Raw genomic sequence first — 20898 nt, 5'->3', positions numbered from 1 at the left:
TCTTTCGCCATCTCTCACACCCATGTGAGCACAATGAAGACGCTAACTGAGGCACACAGACTTACTGTATGCTTACAGCATTTTTCTATAGGCTAACATGCAGGTTAATACACTGGAATGAGGGCCATTGTAAAGTCAAGAGTTAGCCATTCTCCATAGCTGGTGAGTCCAATCGACGTTATGGGCTTTCCATGGCTTTCCGAGTCATTGTGTCTGAAGCTGTATGTGCTGACGTAGGAGCTGCCTGTCCATCTAACGACCATTTGCCTGCTCCATTAGTTCTTATGCATGTGTGTGTGTGTGTGTGTGTGTGTGTGGATTATTGTCCTTGTGCCTGTTTGTCTTAACGCAGGTTTAGCAACCCAGACTATTCAGATCCTCACCTAACGTCAGCGCTTTATTAAGAAGAGAAAAGCTTCCAGCTCACAGTGGTGAGACAAGGAATATACAGAGGAGAGGAAGATAACTGTGAAGAAGTTCATCTGCCTTCTGACTTCAGACTTTTTGAATCTATCATGACTCATAAATAAACGTCTGTAAATACATTTGATCTCGATCCATCTTTATTCTAATTCTGACTAGTCGCAACGTAAACACCAAAAACAGTGGGCTCATGGTGTTTCAACAGGGGGCAGCATACTGTAATTATGGAACAGGCTGCTGACTACATCGTCCACTGAAGAAAATAATACAAGATGAAATTGAAAAGTAAAAACAAAAACAAAACAACACTCGGGGGACAAGAACTCAAAGAGAGAAGAGGAAGGGTAGGCGAAGGAGGAGACAGAGAAGTTATAAACGAAGAACAGAGAGAGGGAGGAGGAGGAGGAGGAGTGCGGCTTTGCAGTCATTAATTAGCCTGTTAGCTAGGGCCCGGGCGGTGCGGTTAGGGCCTGTGCCTTTGTGGGCCTGAAGGAAATGGGCCACATATGAGAGCCATTATAGGAACTGACTTAACAAAGACACATGCCTGTCAGCCACCGGGCTGGGCTGGGCCGCTCTGCCTGCGGCACACAAAGGGCCCACCACCGCTGTGTGTGTGTGTGTGTGTGTGTGCACATATGTGTTTTTGCACATGTGTGTATGTGCATGTTTTGAGCAAGTGTGTTTTATGTGTGCGCTTGTCAGGGGATATATATAAACTGTCCACGTGTGTGTTTATGCACCAAAATCAACAGTTTCTATTTAAAATCAGGTGCCTGTTTATGTGTAACATATATATATATATATATATATATATGTGAGCTTGCATGTATATACATTTAATGTGATAATACCAGTTGTTTAGTGCGTTCCTTCACGTGTTTGTGTGTGCATGCGTGCCTGTGTGTAACCATATCTATCAGAATGGGACCTTCGGAAGCGTTTCTTTAACCCGTGGACATCCCCCGCTGGCTCTCCACACCATTTAAAACCACATGACAGGAAACCTGGGTCACTTTGAACTACGCACCCCCCCCCCCCCCCCCATAACACGGCCCCACAGTCCCTGACAAACACACTGACACCAACCACGGACAGAAGAGAATGAAGGAACGATGAGACGCAGAAATGTGTTTTCATCGTCTCCGTTCATAAATCTGATACAGATAAGACAAAATGTAGGATAATAAGTCACAAAATGAAGGCTAATTAATCACTGATGGTTGGTTAACTGTACTTGGCGTGATGATGCAACAGATAGCACGTGTATGACGAACGCTGCACATCAGGGACGTCGGGGAGTTGCAGCTATTCCACACTTTTCTAGCAAAAACTTTTTTTGGTTTCTTATTTTTTCCATCTGGACAACATTTAGTGTTTCAAATTAAGATATGAACAACAACAGGCACTTCTAAAAAGTGGCTTTACCACACTGAGGCCTATTCTTTTCAGCTGAAACAGTAGCATTTGGTCAGCTCCTCAGAGTATTGGCCTAAGAGGAGCGCAGGTCTGGATTTGATAAGTGGAAACAGACCGGTGCAGCGCTGCCTGTGTGTTTAAAGCCAACACACATCCGACACAGCGTAAACAGCCTGTACCCCAGTGACTAAGCCCTGGAGCTTAGCCATAATAATTCTAAACCTCTGTACAGTAGATAGACCATATGCTCCTTACTAAGATGGTTTTGTTCTCCAAGAAATGCTTTTGTTTTAAAAATAACAAGACGTTGCCGCACATCCAGCTGATGCATGTGATATTTACCAACTTCTCAGACTAGTTCTTTGTTTTGGTCTCTTGCGCATTCATTTCTGTACCTTCACTAAACAGCAGACTTAAGTAATTCTGGCCATTTTAAATGTAATTCAACGTAGAAAACAAGTGTGAAACGAGAGATACGGTGGAATAGGTTTCACCTGAATTCACAGCAGATGCTTCTGAAGTGCTACATGATAACATGCTGCTCTCAAGAGCTATTTTCTGCATATCCCTTCATCCTCAAAACCAAACATGACACAGTATCCATGCTTCACGGCGTGGAAGAGGATCCGAGCAGGAGCTGGTTTTTATGGTCTCGCTCTCCCCTGGGGCTCGGAGGCCTAATGAAGTCCGATCCGAGCTTTATTAAGATCCAAGGGTGGGGCCTCGTAATAAAAGGAGAAGAAGAAGAAGAGGGGGAAAAAACAAGCCCTCGTTAACTAGATCACACCTCCGGAGCGCAGGGAGAGCCAAAGCTCGGGACCGATGGGGGGTAAATCGGGTACGGCATGAGACTGAACCGGTCGCAGCGGCAAGTGGATTCAGATTGTTTCACGAGCCGATTTAATTCAGCAGCAATCCAACCACTTAAAGAAGAATAAACCGATTAAATACAAGCTGGCTAACTCCCCAGCCACAGCGCGCAAATTTACCAGCATTTGGCTCACAGCTGGTGGTCATTTCTCGGTGAGTATGAATGTATATATATATATGGATCGTGAATCTCAGTGCATCGGGAAACACAACACAGATATAGGAATGAAGGAATGAGTCACGGATAAATCAGATAAATGAATGAAACAGCAAGTGTTTTTTGTTTTTTTTATCTGAATGTGTCTGTAAGTAAAAGATGTCAGACTTATATTGTTTTTTTCAATTCATTGTTATGGGCTCAATTTATGAAAGCTTCAAAAAGAGTAAATAGAAAGAAGAAACAGCAACAGTGAGCTGACAGGAACAAGTGCAGACGTAAAGATAAAATAAAACATTTCATTGAAGCAGACAGAGGCGAGAGCATGCTGGGGTGAAGAGAGGAAACACATGTTGATAAATAGAGAGAGAGTAGGAGGAAGCCCAGAGGATGCTGGGATATTGATCGCTGAGTGATCAATGCAGTTAATGATCCAGTTGTGTGTGTGTGTGTGTGTGTATCTGCATGCCAGCATATGAATGCAAGACCTCTCAATAGCAGGCTAAACATAAAAGCAAAGGTCACAACCTCTCATCTCGTTGTTGTTTTCCAATCACACATGACTCAATAATTATGGAACTGGAGGAAAATGGACACTTAGATCATCCAGACGGAGGACAAAAGACAAGAAACGAACAGCTTCCTCGCAGAGATGGACACAGCAAACTAGGGATGATGGGAAAGAAATGAGGGAATTCTGCAGAGGGCAGGAGGAGTCAGCTCAAAAATGTGAGGAATGAACGAAAGACGTGTGTGTGTGTGTGTGTGTGTGTGTGTGTGTGTGTGTGTGTGTGTGTGTGTGTGTGTGTGGTTGGGAAGCCGGGTCTGCTTTACTAACCTGGATCTGTTGTTGGAGAATGTTTATCTTGTGCTGCTGCTGCAGGAGCTGCTGCTGTTGTCTGGCGATCTGCACACACACACAAAGACATCAAGAGAAAATGTTAATAAAACAATAATGTGTATTATTTCTATATTGTGTCTTCCATGATTCTGAGAAGATGAAGAATAAGTAGGACTCAATATGTTTTGGGTTGTTTTCTTGTGTTTGTTCTGCTTTACAATATCAATAATATGAAAATCGGATTATTCAGAGAAAGTATGAACTAATGACCCCTTTATTTTCCACAGTTATGATGTTTCAGCATTACATCTATAACGGGTGCGTCCCACATGTGACCAAGACGGTTGGTGCAGGATGAAATTCAGATTAAAATATACCATCTGGAGCTCAGACACTGTGCTGTGCTTTAACCATTTGTTGCTTTTTCATTATTTTGATAAACCCTGCTCTGATTTATGGTGAATAGCATGTTATTGCTGCAAGAAACAACTTTTAGATTCACGGGGACATAAAATCAGGATTAAAGTCAGTTCCAACCGATCAGCTTCTTTTAAAAACTGTAATTTTGGAGGTAAAAATTAATAAAACACAAACAATGAGTTCTAATATTGAGTAAGAGAGGGAGTATGACAAGAAGAGAATGTGAGCATACTATATTAATAAAGGCAAAAATGATTCGTATGTGTGGTGCAACAGGATAATGGTCATGCTGCATTCAAGATGAAGATGAGGAAGTATTTGACCTCCAAAGACAGCAGAGAAAGTGTTAAAAAACTTCCAAAAATGTCTCGAATGCAGTCCATGAATCAGAAAGCTGGTACAGTGGCAGTGAGGTAGGTGTCTGTTTGACCTCAGATTATTATCTCAGAGGGCTTCAGCCGAGTGTGACGGATGGTACAACGAATTCATGCAATTACCAGCGTGCAGAGTTCCTGAGCAGATCTCTTAACTGACACTGAATCTGTGAGATTGACATGTTTACTAGGCCTACCAACAACACCCAGCATGCCTCTGGAACCCCCCCCCCCCCCCCCCCCCCCGCCCCGCCTGCACCCATCAACACTCAGCGACAGGAGGGATCATAGTTATTTCAATGTAAGATTGTTTAATAAAAAAACATCTGAAGTCAAAGGGTTGAGTCGAGTGACGGACAGCTGAAGCCGGCCACTCATGTGAGGTTAAAATCCTTAAAGGGCCAGCAGGTCAACTATTTGATCCCGCCCACTCTGAGCCAGAAAAGTAAAGCAGCTGCCTCTCTTTTTTCTTGAGAGGTCGTTTAGTATATTTATTCTGAAATGTAATTACAGGCTGCTGAATGGGAGGCGGCGCCCCATTTGCACACATGTCATATTTCATTAAAGGCAGATTTCTCAGGGTTTGTCTGTAGGGCATTATCCTATCAAGTCTCAACAGCCAAATGACTGGCTGATATTGGAATCTGTCTTTCTTTTCTCTCCATCTTCCCCCTTTCTTTGTGAAGCTGTGAACGGTGGAATGTGTTGTGATGGGAGGTGTGGACTTGTCCAAACAGAGCCTGTCGTATGCCGACGTACAGTAACGTGTCGGCAAACAGCGAAAACAAAGAGCAGCCCACCTAAACACCTCTCTGCTTACACTGTCTCTCTTTCTCTGTCACACATTTCTCTACATCTGACACCTGGAGACACTCGCATCAGCATCAGGAACCTTCACAACTTGGGTGTTATTGTCGAAGCTTTGGGCATCATTACTTTTTTTTACAAACCAGTTTCACAGGGAACACAGCCACATCACTAGGATGAAGTCACACAGGTTAAACCTCCAGTTTAAGCATGTTGTCTAAACCAATGGTTCCTAAACTCTGGGTTGGGGTCCACACAAGGGGTCGTGTGTCAAATCTGAGGGGTTACAAGATGGTTACCATTGCAAAAAAAAATTGCTTTTTTCTTTCAAAATACTGTAGAAATGTCCCTGTGTATGCCATCTAGTAACAGTATGTTGAACGCAGAAGTCAGCCTTCAGACCCTAATGGTGATTAAAAAAGACAGAAGGGGAATCATTCATCTGCCTTTGGTTTTCTTTTTTTCTGATTAAATTTAAGTTTACGCCCCCCCACACACACACACACACACAGGACCCTCCCTACCTGCTCCTGCTGCTGCCTGGCCAGCTCCATCTGTTGTCTCTGCTTCTCCAGCTGTGAGGCGGCCATCTTTTTCTGCTCATCATGGGCGGAGAGGAGCTGCTCCCTCAGACTGATCAGCTGACCAATCATGGTGGAAAGCTGGTGCTCCTTCTCCTCCAGCGACTCCGGCGTACCTGGACAGGATCGAAAAGAAAGTGCAAGAGAAGGAGGGGTTATAATGTGACGTTGAAAAGAGGATCCTGGTATCCTAAGAGGGTGGTCTACAACTCGGCTAGAGCTGCATGAACTGGATGCCCAGGAATACCACACTTTGACAGTTATCTCTAAAATCACACTTATCCTGTTAATATGAGTGTAAAAACAAACAAGCACAGACATTTGGTGAAGGTTCATGTGCTACTTCCTGACTGAAACAAGGTTTTCTTCTTTGACAAAAGAAATCACGTGCTTGGCCAATATGTACTAGAAACCCTTTAGAAACTCCCATTCCTAAATTCCCATAAATTATCCAGCTTGTAGTTACATCTTACTACTTATTATCTTCTGTCTTGTCTCTACATGCCATCAGTGTTTATCACTTAAGTGTCTGCACCCAAGAACAATAAAACCACTTTGAGTTAACCTTTCAAAATAAGTAGCTGTTACAGGCTTTTGTCAAGGATTATGATTTACACATTCTTTGGAGGCTTTAGTCAGGAAGGAGCTAGTCTCGCAAAGCCAGAACTATCTCCGCACTTGGGAGAAAGGTCTGGCTCAGCCCAGTATCATTCTGGGATAGGGGGGGAAAAAACTCTCTGGCTTGTAGTTTTTTCTTTAAACCAATCACAATCGTCTTGGGGCGGCGCTAAGCCCAGGATGCAGCAACAGGTGCCCTTGTAAAACGGTAATACGTAGGTAGCGGAAGGGGAGGAGAACATTGGCAGACTTACCCCAACAGTCTACACTAGTAAGACTCCTTTTAGATTGTCTCCAATCAATAGATTTCATTAAATGTATCACGACAGACTGATAATAAACAACATTTCATCATTTCACTACAGAGTCTCCATACGCCCCCTCATCACCTCCGTCTTTACTCGTTGGGGTGACGGAGGGAGCTGCAGCAGAATGAGCCAATGATTGTGAAGCACGAACATGCCAATCAGCGAGACACACTTAAGTGTTAAACAGCTGAGTCACTTTGACTTGTGCTGCATATGACTGGCCAATCAGGGCCGAGACAAAAGGCCACGTTGTTTTTGCAGCTCCAGCAGGAGCCGGGGCACATTTCACCCACAAATGTCTCCACATTGCAAAACTCTTTGTCCGTTTACGTTGAATCCGTGTTGGATTGGTTGGGATCTATGTGTTGACAGCTTCATTCATTTCTCCAACAATACCTTTAGAAGCAACACGCTGATGATGGAGGCTCAGACGCAGCAGAGGCCCTCTGGGGTATTTACATCAAGTACAGTACAGGCAGCACAACACTGCCTGACCCTGGAGCTGTTATCGCTGTGTGTTTGTGATTCTTCTTCTTTGGTGAATGCGTGGCACTCATGGCCGACATGTTGAGAAGTTCTGTGTTTGTGATCAAGTCTTCTTTAATTGTGTGAATGGGTACAAACACACATGCAACTTCATCTTGTTTATGGGAGTGTGTGTGTGAGTGTGTGTGTGTGTGTGTGTGTATACACACTGAAGTTTAACTTGTTTAGAAGTTCTTGCTCTTGTGTGTGTGTGTGTGTGTGTGTGTGTGTGTGTGTGTGTGTGTGTGTGTGTAAGGTCTTGCCCTGGGGCCATGAAGGGAGATTGCAGGGTGGCCCCAACACTACCTGCATACTAACAGAGTCTCCATTGTAGTCCTGTCAGGCCCCTATTGTACCCCAGACTGCCCCCCCCCCCACACACACACACACACACACACACTCACACAGAAATTACCCCTCAGCACCCCTGTATCAAAGGCAACATTCTCCTCTTCTTGTCTCTTTTTTCATGCTTTCATTCTTTCTGTTTTTCAGTTTCCCCCCAAAAACCTCCCCATCAGTTACTTTACTTCCAAGTCCAGATTCTCCTTGTAGGCTCTCCTCTCTTCTCATCTCCTCTCTTCTCCTCTCCTCCTTTCCTTTTCTCTCTTCTCATCTCCTCTCCTGTTTTGTTTCCTGTTTCCCCTCCTTGTTTCCTCTCATCTCTTCTCCTCTCCTTATTCCTTTCCTCTTCTCCTTTTCTCTGCCCTCCTGATTCCTCCTCTCTTCTCCTCTCCTCTCATCTCCTCTCGTTATTCCTTTAGGCCTCACCTCTGCCCTCCTCTCTTCTCCTCTCCTCTCCTCTCCTCTCGCCATCGGCTTCCTCTCATCGCCTCTCTTCTCGCCTTTCATTTCCTTCCCTCCCTTCTGCATGTTCTTCTCCTCCTCTTTCTCTCTCTTCCCATCTCCTCCTCACTCTCCTCCTTTTCTCATCACCTCCACCCTACTACTCATCTCCTCTTCGCTCTTTACTCGCTCATCTATCTTTTCTTCTTCTCTCTGCTCGTCACCTCTCCTCTATCTCTCCTCCTCCCCTCTTTTCTCATCGGCTCATCTTTTCTCCACCGTCTCCCCCCTTCTCCTCTCTTCATCACCTCCTCTCTCTTCCCCTCTGCTCTTATCACCACTCTTATCCTCCCTTCTTCTCTTTCCTCCTCCTTCACCCCTCCCTAAGTCTCTTTGGCCAATCCAGTCTTGCAACACTGAAGGCTACTTCAGTCTGTCATGTCTCAAAACACACACACAGGCTTCCTCCTCTTCCCCTACATTCCTTGCAGTAAAGTAAAGCCTATTGTGTCATCGCAACAACTGCGATTACAGCTCCACGATTCATCTTTGTGGATTACGGGTTGTGCATTCCCAACGAGACATCTCGCGTTCCTCCAGCGCTTCTGGCACCAATAATCATCTCAGACGTTTTCCGTTTTCCATCCATCAGGATTATTCCCGACACCTGCTGAGGGCACCAGCCAAAACTAAAAGCCATTAACTGTTTTCTCACTCTGTTTGGATGATGAGGATGACGATGGTCTGTCTCTGAAGACTGGAGCGCTGTCGGGACTCTCACTTCTGCGTGAGGAGTTTGTGAGTTGTTTACACGATGTTTTGATTTATGGGAATAAAATCGAGCTTTTTGTTTAACTGTAACTTATTACAGTAATACAGAATATTAGAATATGTACTAAAATATGCAAATCAGTGTCAGTAGTCCAGATTTTTTTTCCCCCTTTCGCCTCCTAGACGTGTAAAATTGTACGCTATGTATTTATATAAACTCCACATGTGCTCTCTATTGTTTTACTTGTGCTACTGTGACTCTTCCCAGTTTTTTTTTTCCTTCAGCAAAAGCCCGAAAGAGTTTCTGTCCTGTGAAAACCACGTATCTCCAATATGTCAACTTTTCATGAGCTAAGAAGAAGTTTTAAAGCAATGTTTCAGACACTGATTTTATATTGTTAAGACAATGCAGAATTTTACCAAATCATAAAGAAACACTTCTTCATCTTGAAGTTGATCTGAAAAATTCAAAATGACCAAATTTGGAGATACGTGGTTTTCTTTGGACAGCAATTATATTGTATATTGGGTTCCCCTTTTTCTTTATTTTTAAGCATGTTTCAGTGAGTTTTTATGTGTTTGCTTACATACATATGAGTCATTTCACCGATAAATTTTATTTATAGAATAAAGCATGATTTCATACGTCCTGTCTCCCTGCACTCACACAAACACACCTAATGACACACACACGCCATGATACAAATATTCAACACAAAAAAACACACATACAAACATTCCACGCTCACAATATCACACCTCACGACGGCTCCGGACGCTCTGGGCTTCTGCCAAACCATCATGTTTCATGACGGCATCTGTGCGCCAAACTCCCAGCATTCCTCTGGATGACTAAACCTCAATGTCACACCACAACAAACACTCTGACACTTGACTTCCCATCAGCCCACAGGCCCCAAGACAAACACTGCCGCTGCGTTTTTATCAAAACAAGTGTGAGCTGGGTACAAAGATATCAAATATAATCTGCACACATTCAGGTTCACCGTCAGTAGCCTGAGTATGAAAACAAAAGGTCGCATTGGGTAAGATGCCTGATTTAAGTTACTCTCGAGCGTCAGTGTGATTATTGCTGACAGATGTGCCAGCTCCTGCATCTGACGGTATAATCAGACACTTTCTGTCCATCTGTTCTTATGAGCTTTTTGACTTTGTATGCGAAAAAAACGTTAATTCAAATGCAAGAAATTAAAAAGTGCCCAAATGTTTTTTAAAAATTGGATGTTTGTCTGTGGTGCAAAGGTTTCACCAAGAGGCGTGAGGATAATATCTGATCAAAACATCTGCACACTTCTCTCTGTTCCAAACACATCATTTATTATCTTCAGTCACAAAGTTTGAAGTGGAAACACAGTTTTTTGCTTTTTCTTGGGAGTGTGCAGTAGTTCTGGACATTTCTGCTAATATCAGCTCATGGAAAAGATTTGTAGAATGCATGATGAGTTTGAAGGACCTGCTTTTGCTTCCTCTTCCCGTTTTATTTCAGTCGTTTCATTGTTTTGTTGTCTCTCTCAACAATATTTGCAAAACACTGGCTGATGCACCAGTTCTTTTCCAGATTTTGGGAAATTCACTTACACTTTGTACAACATTCTGATGGAACAATAACTTAAGAGAGAGAACAAACAAAGAAACGTCCTGAGTTAAAACACATTGTTTTGTCGAGAGGGAGGGGAATGGCAGAGAGAAAATGAAGCCCAGTAATACAGTTTTGTTAATGAAGATGTGTTCGCAGCTTAAAGCAGACTGGTTACTGCTGCATTAACTCCTGTCAGCTAACAAAGTTATCATGAAACCAAAGTGAGCTAATAATCAAAGAGCCGAGGTGAAGTGTTGAAACGTCCTGCTGGAGCTGAACAGTGGGTTGCAGAAGAAGAGTGAAGTCATTCTGGGCACATTCCCAGATGTGTACGTGTGCAACAGTGAGGCACGTTGTAGTTAAAAAGCATGTGTACATACAAGCCTTCCCTTGGATAAGTAAGAGTTTAAAAAAAACAAAAAACATATACGCTGTATATCACACGCATGTTTAGCCAACGCTAATGAACGTTCCAGTAAAATGAAAGGAGGTCATCAGTTTTCTTTACCCTAAAAATAACTGCGACTGAACAAATAGGTTCAGGTTGTTGTTGTGTGAGGAGACACAGAGCAACAGTTGTGTTTGTGTATTTAGGTCACAGCAGACTGGGCTTCATTTCAGCCAGAAATAAAAGACTTCGACACTTGAATTCAATCAGAGCGTTTCTTTTGGTCAGAACGCAGCTGGACGAACAGAGACATCTGTGTGAATGTGTGTGTGTGTGTGTGTGATCATGTATGGCATGTACTGGCACATGCTATATTTATGCATGTTTATTAGTGTCTTGAACTAACACACAAGAAATTGATATACTGCACATTCCAACTTTATGTATAGGACAATCGCGCTGTTGTCTTGGGTCGGGTTGCCTCCACTGAAGCTCAGTCAAAACATATTTAACCTCCTAAGACCCAAGTTCTATCTTAATTTCTCTTTGCTATTTGGACCTGATAAGTATAAAAACTAAGCATCATCTGTTGACATGATGTAGTTCCACATATGGGGACAATTTTGAATTTCCATATAAGCAGAATTAAGTATTATGGTATAACCCAAAATGTGATGTCCACGCACGTCTCAGGAGGTTAAAGAGATCATCACAGGGTTTTCAGTCACACAAATAAAAGAACAAATGTCAAACTGACTTTTAACAGTCAGCATTATTGAGAATAAAAGTGGCATGAAGCTATGATTTATGACAATAAAAAAATTGTGTATCTTACTAGCCAGTAAAATATGAGCCTTTAATGTCAGCTATCATCATTGTCCATTAAAGGTTCCCTGTGGAGTTTTTGACCTCTAGTAGCGCTATGGAGCTGTTTTTCTCTAAAAGGGTCCCCCGACTGTGATGCAATACACAGTCCTGCCAATGGTGTCCATTACTATTCCACTGATGTGAAGAAGAAGGCTGCAAGCTAGTCAACACGGATGTAAACGATGCAGGATTTAACATACTTCGCAATTGTTTTTTGAGGAAGGAAATACGTTCGACACATTTGTTGGACCTCGAGGATACACAAGAAAATCTGTTTTGGTGAGTTACACTGAATGTAAACATAACTTTTGTTTGTTTACAAGAAATCGCCACAGGGCCCCTTCAAATCAGAATTCCTTTGTCATTTTGGAAGAGCTTCATGTTCACGGACTTATTTCCAAGTTGTGTCCGTCCACCAACCCTGCCTCCAAGAAATGACGCTTGTACATTAATTATTTGTTTTCATGATTACGCTGTGGCTGCAAACATAATCACTGCTTTGAGTGAATGAATCACTACATTTATTTACTTGTCTCTTTATGTGTCAAGACTCCTGTCTGGTAGGTTTAGGGCTTTTTATGTATTGAACAGGACCATGATCTGAACCAAGTGCTGCCCTAAATATAACCATAAAAATGTTTCATAAGAGTGGATATCAGATTATATAAACACACTATCGGTGAACATTGTACTAATATGTTTGGTATCAACATTTTTGCAACTGACCAGGTACATTATTTACTGGAACATTTCCTCATCATGTTAATAGAAAACGTAATCCGGTCTGCATTGTATTTCCCTCAAAACATATTCGCTATTGACAATTACTTGTATAGAAAGCGAATTTCTAGGAGACTGGGTTACCTCCACACAGTTAACCTTTCTAATGTTAAGATGTTAAGATATTAAGATACACTATATGTATGTTTCACTGCCTGCACAGCGCTTGAAAGCAAGTACTGCCTGAGAGGCCCACCTCAGGGCAGCAAGTGCCCTTGAATGCATTTTTCCCCTTGAATGCTGCTTTTGTTTTGTTGCCTTTTCCTCTCGGTTTTCATCAGACTCGCGAGGCGACTCTGAGCCCTGATGAAGTTTGCTTTTTGTGATTTTTTTTTTCTAGCATAGTTCAACTATGGTGATGATCTGAGAGCTGATAAGGAATACGGGTTTGAGAGAGAAGAAAATGTTCAGATAGGGAAGAAATTTGAACCAAAATGGAAGCAATGGGAAGTGAGATATATTTTAACGGAAGCTTTGAACTAAAGAAAAACAACGTTTCATTGACTTTTTTATCATGAGCTGAAAATAAAAACTGTAAGAGACTCGTTGCAAACAAAATGTGACTCAAATACTGAACGGCCTTGTACTTCTAATTTAAAACCAGCAGCTAGGGTGTACTTTATGACTTATCATAAGATTTGCTACTGGAAGGTAATAAGAGAGAGACAGAGGTCGACAGAGTGAACTTCTCACAACTCTCATTTTCGGTTGACAGTTTAACCCAACAAGAAATCTTTTTCATCTTAAAGTTGAGTACAAGTTGAGTGTGTCATAATATAAGATACATAGAAATATAACAGTGAAAGAAAAGTGAACTTGTAAAGGTCTGTGAGGAGCAGCACCCAGCCTGACTCTCAGTGATATTCTACAAGTTTCAATTTAATAGTTCAAGAGCCGACAAGTCGTATAAAACTTTTTTAATTTCTTAATCCGGCACATTAATCCAGACTGTCTCTTAATGAGTGATCAGGTCGATGTTTATGGAGCAGTGTGAGAGAGAGAGAGAGTCAGATCTCTGTCCTGGAGTGAAAGTCAATGTCGGTGCTGTTCTGCTGCAGAAGCCTCTCTGTCGTGCCTTTTTTTCCACTCTCCGCAGAGGAAATGCTTTCCATTTCAACGAGAGGCGATCACAAACGGTTTCTCTCACTGAGACGAGCTCCACTGCAGAGCCGCTAGCGACCGGAGACTGAATGCACTTCTATGTGTAAATTATCAGTTTTCTACTGGTATCTATTATTTAACAGCTGTTAGTGGGTTTGAATCATTGAAGACAAGTAACACTCGTCTTTCTCTGTTCATGACTAAGTTATATATTGGTTACAAAAACATTTCAGTCCAAGCAGTAAGGTTATTTTAATAAGGTTTCTGTCCTCATGCATCCACCACCTGAAAATAAATATAATAGTCTCCTTTCTCTTGGAACAATGCTGTGCCCTATCAGCAGCATACGATGATGACGATGAGGATGGAGGAGATTCTGGAGGACACACTTTAAATTATATGTACAATATTCATCATGTTAATAATTACACCAGTTACCTTTAACTTAACATAACCCTGATCTGCTTCTGAAGAGGACATTTTGATCCAATTATTAACGAGCAAAATATACCAACAGACATGAAGAGAGTGAGACAGAAGATGTGTCATATCGTTAAAAATGACCGCCTCCTTTGCTTTCAAAGGACGGCACCCCCCCCCCCCCCCCCCCCCCCCCCCCCCCCCCAGCTGTCCCTCCTGCTGCAGCCGCTGAATGAGATTTTAACATAAGATCCCCCACAATGCTGTTATTTTCACTTTTGAATACCAGAGCAGGTCGAGAATACGTTTGCCTCGGTGCGATTTACAGCTTCATAAACGCTATTTGCAGACAAGAATATTGGATCATGTGCAGCCTCTCCCTTCATACACAACCTTTAATCAAAGTTACAATTACAACCCGGACTGTGTAAACCAGCCTTCACTGCTCTTTCTATGGTGACAGGTAGGCCTGCCGACCACTTACTCTTTTGCTTTCATATGTAAAAACATGCTGAAAGTATACACAAGCAGGAGAGAATTATAGCATATTTGACCGTTTCTTACCCTTGAATTTAGCTTTTGCAAACTGGTGTCCTTTTATTGTGCACGTACCATTTGCTTGTTTTATAACACTGTGCATGTTTGGGTCAACCAGGGGAGGATAAAGACAGACTCCTCACAATGCCAAGGATTCAGAAATGTACGACTTATAGTACAAAAAAAGAAAAAGGAAGTTTTCTTTCTTACTCTTTTTCTTTCTTTCTTTCTCTCCCACACAGCTCCTCTTCCCTTGAACAGCGTTTACTGTGGTGACATGTCTCTCCGAAGGCCACAGTGAAGCAGGAGTCAAGTTAACCTTGACAACTCACTGTTTGTGGCCGTGAATGTGAACGTAGATGTAGTTGTACATGTGGATGATGGCCTTGATGTGGATGTAGACCGTTCTTACCTTTGACCTCCCCCAGCAGTTCGTTGGCGTTCAGCCGGTCAACGCGCTCCTTCCAGTCCTTGGAGAGGAGCCTCTCCATGCAGGTTGGTTCTGCAAATAGACAGAACATTATCACCTTCACTTTTGATGTGATTTATGACACCTTTGTCAGATTTATGAACAGTTTTGAAGAAATATCACAAAGGTTGTATTTTCAAAAATGATGTTTGTACCGCTGGTTGATATGAAACTGATAAGGATAAACTGTGACATACATACCAGGAGCAAGAGGAGGATAAAAGTGGGAAATAAAAAAAGAAGAGACAGAGGGACAAGGACAAGAGAGGAAAGAAACTATTCCTATAAATCTCTAAAAATGAGAACAAGGAACAATTTCCCCCTCCTTCTTTTCCAAAAAAAAAAAAGAAATTCAGCAGCCATCCAGCTGACCAAATGAGAATGTCTGCATTGTTCTGAGACGACGTCTTATTTGTGGCTGTCCTCTTTCTCACAATGTGTCTCATAGCCTCGGGATAATAGACATCAGAGACACGTGGTCTCATAAGATACATAAGGTCTCATTTGTTCAATTGGAGTCCTGCTGTGAACTTTATTTAAACAATGGGAACTTTTCAATTCTTCACCATGCAGGCAAACAGACAGAGACACACATCTGCACATGTGCAAGACCGAGTGTTTGTGACTTGTCCATGAAAGAAAGACAGAAATGCACAAAGTAAAGGATGCGTGCCGTCAGGTATCAGAGGTGGAATGCAACTCGAAGTCCATTCAGTCAGGCACACTTTTGAGGCATTTTACTGGATATTTTCCATTTTAAGCTTCTTTCACTTCACTCAGTTTCACTGTTCCTGCCGGGTTCTTTAGTTCAAGTTGTGTATAGACACAAGCCGGATTCCCAGGACATGATGTATGCACATACACGTATTTCACATGATGCAGACGATTGCAACATTGGACAACGTCGTTGAGTGTCTTCTTTAGTCTTTTTTATTAAAACAACGTGACACGATTCATCTTCTCGGCCCGTGGTTTGTTTATGCGTTCTGTAAACAGACACATGATTTGCTCTTCTTCTGTTTCATGTCTGACCGAGAAGCCGCTCAAGGTATGTTTGCTGCCCTCGGTGGTCGATACACGGGTCATTTCAAATGAAACTGTCTTTATTAAAACACACTAGTTACCACCAGTAACCCTTAGGATCAGAGCTTTAAATATAAAATCGTAATACTTCTTCTGCCGCTTTCAGGTACGCGATACCTGTGTGAGTGTGTCTGCGTGTGAAACTGCCCGAGTTTGTGTGGATACCCTGGTTTTCGTGCCAGCAGACTCGCCACAGATGGTGTCATGGTCACGCAGGGCCCCATGCCGAAGCCTCAGTCACCAAGGACGTAAAAAAACACACACACACACACACATACACTCTTACAAAAAGGAGACATTCTTGGGTGCTGAGTGGAAAATATGCCCCTGAGGGCTTGCCTGATTTAGAATGGTTAAGTCAGACAATAGCTCATTTGTGGTGCCTTTATCCTGACAAAAGGCGCTATAGGCATTCATAAGGGCACATGGCCCATTGTGAATGGCTTAATGTTTAGTTTGTGCGTATGGGCCCATTGTGCGGTCAATACATGCCGTCCGCGTACAACTTCCTCACTGAGTCCATAAAAGCTTTGCATGTTTACAGTCGGATTATGATTGTTGTAAATAAGCTAATGCAGCCGTCCAGATCACATGGGATCAATGTAAACAAAGGGGGGACAATGGCAGCGAGGGGGGGGGGGGGGGTGGTGGACAGCTACACGACAAAGAAACAATTTAAAAACTACAGAATGATGGTGATTTCCCACATTTCAGAGAGAACAGTGGGTATTCCCAGACAGATGGTCCACATTACTGTGAAATAAGGTAATTAACACAATTTCCCCACCCTGCAGACAAAAGAAATCCACCCAATTTTTCATAGATTTATTGGACAAGCGGCTCCACTGGATATGTATTTGTGTACATTTGGTTCAATGGGTGATATTTATAGCCGGTAGAGATGGAAAGCTGGAGGATGGGGTCAGGATGAGAGGCTTTTCTTTTTTCTCATCACAAGACCTGGAGACGCCGATGTGCGTTCAGCGGGCCTCGTATAAAACAAAATTAGGGAATGCAATTTATGGGAGCACTTAGAGAGGAAAATACAACCTGTAACTCCAAGATACATCTGCATAAGTCAACCGTGTGTGTACTCTGATGCACAATTTATACCCCCCGTACCGTTAAACAGATCAGACACGGAGACAGTGGGGGATGGGAGGGGTGAGGTGTAAGTGGGGAGGAGGAGAGGAAGAGAAGAAGAAGAGTGGGATGAGAGAGGATGAGAGGGAGATGTTTTACCCTAGATGGCTCTCTATCTGTCCCCGCGACCGAGTCGGGGATCAAGTGCTGTTTAGATTGGAGGGTGGATAAAAATTCCTCGCTGTCCGAACACCGACTCCTTTATCAAGTGGAGGAGAGACGCGGAAGATGGATGGTTTAAAGAAGAGGAGGGAGAGGAAGGACGGATGGGGTGAGGAGAGAAGGAAGGGAAGCGGGACAGACGACGTCAACGGGGAAGGTGGGTTGAGGAGCATGATGATGAAGATGCTGGTTGTATCTTCTGTATGCACAGAGAGTTGTATGAGCTTGAAGTGAGGAAGAAGGAGAAAATGAGAAGGGCCTCGCAGTATATATATATATACACTGATGATAAAAGTGTTTTATTTCTTTTGTTTTAAACTGCTGACACCAAAAGAAGCTTATTATTTTATTCTCCTCAACAACAAAAAACACACACGAGAATTATTATGGACGTTTCTAATTGGTTGTAAACCCGGCGGCTTCAACAGCGGCAGGGAAGGACAGGGAGGAGAGACGGAGAGAGGGGACGACTGCGCAGTGAAAGGAAGTGAAGAAGATACAGAAGGAAGGCGAAGGAGATAAGAACTGGATGAGGAGTCGCAGTGAATCAGCTGGAGGCAGCGAGTGAGCTGGCGAGTGTTTAGGGCAAACACACTTTTATCACCTGTCCCCACGCCAACCTGCCAAGAGACGCTGTTCTGGGTGTTTTACACGAGCCACAAGCAACTTACTGTGTGTGTGTGTGTGTGTGTGTGTGTGTGTGTGTGTGTGTGTGTGTGTGTGTGCGTGTGTGTGTGTGTGTGTGCATGTGTGTGGCAGGCAAGCATCAACACTCCCAAATAACCACTGCCAAGAACAACAGAGTACCACAGGCCTCCACTGAGACTGAGTCTCTCTCTTCTCCCTCTTTCACTCTCTCTGTTTCCATGCGTTTAAAAGTCTCTTTTCACTAAAGCACAGTGCAGTATATTCTCTATTCTCTATTCATAGAAACACAGGAATCTGCTGGATAACGCAGGTACTAACCACTTTTACTTGGTTGGCTGATGGCTCGAAATGGAGGTGCAAATCAGAGCTGTGGCGAGTTAAAAAACGCATCATCATTTGTCGCCATAATTGCCAAATTCATCCATAATTGTTGAACTTGTTTAAAATTGGTGAATGTTTTATCGGGTTTCTGCGTCTTCCACTAGCTGTTCAACAGATTTTAAAATGTTTCTTAACTAAGTGTTCAGAAGAGTTGAAGAAATAGTCTGAAACTTTGGGAAATATGTTTATTTGCTTGCCGCAGATTGATACCACTCTCATGTCTGTATGCTCAATATAAAGCTAGCGCCAGCAGGTGGTTAGCTTAGCATAAAGACTGGAAGCAATGGGACGCTCCTTCGTTCACGAACCAAAATGTAAACCTGAAGTTGTGGTTGTTCCGGGAAGTTACATGCTAGAAGGTTTCGTCATGTGAGTGGCTTCCTGGAGATTTCCTGGTTGGTCATTGCACCCAGAGAGAAAGAGAATAAGTGGATTCCCCAAAATCTCAAAGTATTCCTTTAACTTCTCAGCATACGTTTTTATGTAAACAGGCTTGTATCTGACTTATTGTCAAATAATCCAATATTTACTTATGTAGCTACCCATTTTTTGTACCGACGATTCAACAGGAAAAGTTTAGCGTCCACCCACGAGGTCCAGTGCTCCCACTGTCTCCCACTGTCTCCCACTGTCTCCCACTGTCTCCAACTGTCTCCAACTGTCTCCCGCTCCCACAACTCTATCATAAAGTGAATACAGTTGCTCACAGTGGAAAAGCTTCTCGCCTTTGAAACCTTTTTGAATCAGCATCTGAAAAATGTCTAAAACTGTCAAGATGTCATCACACCTTCCGTGAAATATCATACACTTTGTTTCTTTCATGTCAAGACAAGACAAGCCTCCATTGCGGTTTTACGGTCATTAGATATATTTTTCTGTGTTTGACTTCTGGTGAAAGTGTGAAACTTGACCATAATTTAAATATACATAGAAACAATAGCAATTCTTGAGAGCGACTTTCCATTTGTTTCCTGACATTCAGTGGGTCTACACTCAGGAAGCTAGTTTATTTGCTTTACAAAAGCATATTTAATTCACATTTTATATTTGATGACATTTCAAAAGTTCCCCTATAATTCACTTGACATTTGGATGGAAACATAGCGTCTCTTTCACCCTCTCTCTCTCTCACACACACGACACAGTGTGCCAAAGAACTCCTGAGTCTGCAGTCAAACGCCAAGGTAAAGAGAAAAAAACATTAATCTGAAAAATTAGTTAATGTTAAGAATAACAAAAGCCAATGTTCTAGTGGGTGCCTGGTGTTTGTGTAACACGCAGAAAGGCTGAAAAAAAAAAAACATTTCGTGTCTTAACTTCGCTACTGAACGTGTGTAAATGGAAGCTGACAGCTACACTTTGCACTTCCAAATTTATGTCAGTGGTGTGACTTCAGCTGCAGACCCCACAGCATCAGAGAGAGAGGGAAGAAAGAAAGAAAGAAAGAAAGAAAGAAAGAAAGAAAGAAAGAAAGAAAGAAGAACAGGATGGAGAACAACTGAACAGACAGAGAGGTGAATAATATAGAAACCAACAGAAACAAGGACGGATGTAAAGACAGCGATATTAAAGAAAAACAAGGAAGAGACAGAAACAGACAAATAGGAAGAGAGAGAGAGAGGGGGAGAGAGAGAGAGAGAGAGGGAGAGAGAGAGAGAGAGAGAGAGAGAGAGAGTAACTGATAGAGTGAAGGAGAGCAAGAGAGGCACAGAGAGAGCAGCTGTCCTAACAGCTGGCCAGCAGGATTGATGTCTCAGTGAAATAAAACTCAACATATGTCCAAACATGAGGAGACAGGACAGCCAGGAGGAGGAAAGAGATACACACAAACACACACACACACACACACACACACACACACACACACACACACACACACACACACACACACTGATATGGGAACACTGGTGCAATCTGAAGCTCTTGAACATACATACACACCACACACACTGATTAAAGAATGCCGGTACACTGCTGAGACGTTTAATTGCACAGTTTATAACACACACACACACACACACACACGCACACACACACACACACACACACACTTTCAATGGCCTATCGCTGCTCGCTCCGTGTTGTAAAACCATTAAACTGCAGAGTGGTTAGCCTGGCTGCGTGTTAGCACGGTGTCCATTTCACACACACTATTTTCATCTGTCAGATGACACCCAGACTCTCTTGTCGCAGAACATGGTCTGAGAAAGCAGCCGGCCCTCCTAGCTGGGGGGGGGGGGGGTTCAGAGAGATAGTGGTCCTGTGTAACCCTCTTTGCATACATCAGCCCCTTCACACACACACACACACACACACATATTCTTTTGCTTTTGCTGACCAGTGATATGCCCAACCCACTGCGACCTGTAGGAGCCACCGTCTTGTTGTTGCTCAAATCCAGTTTGATTTATGACGAGTG

At 42.9% G+C, this 20898-nt stretch overlaps 1 protein-coding gene across 1 annotated transcript in view; it reads right to left on the bottom strand.

Moving 5' to 3' along the window:
- LOC139286097 (transcription factor SOX-6-like) overlaps positions 1–20898 on the bottom strand; it is an 82901-nt gene that overhangs the window by 28110 nt on the left and 33893 nt on the right. The window contains exons 4-6 of the mRNA XM_070906777.1: positions 15006–15095; positions 5836–6008; positions 3708–3776 (exon numbers count right to left, since the gene is read on the bottom strand). Coding sequence (XP_070762878.1) covers positions 3708–3776; positions 5836–6008; positions 15006–15095 — 332 coding nt within the window. The remainder of the gene's footprint in view (positions 1–3707; positions 3777–5835; positions 6009–15005; positions 15096–20898) is intronic.

The sequence above is a fragment of the Enoplosus armatus genome, chromosome 6 (assembly GCF_043641665.1).
Source record: "Enoplosus armatus isolate fEnoArm2 chromosome 6, fEnoArm2.hap1, whole genome shotgun sequence".
Taxonomy (NCBI): domain Eukaryota; kingdom Metazoa; phylum Chordata; class Actinopteri; order Centrarchiformes; family Enoplosidae; genus Enoplosus; species Enoplosus armatus.
The sequence above is the reverse complement of the archived record's forward strand: the minus strand, read 5'-3'. Positions and strand labels throughout refer to the sequence as shown.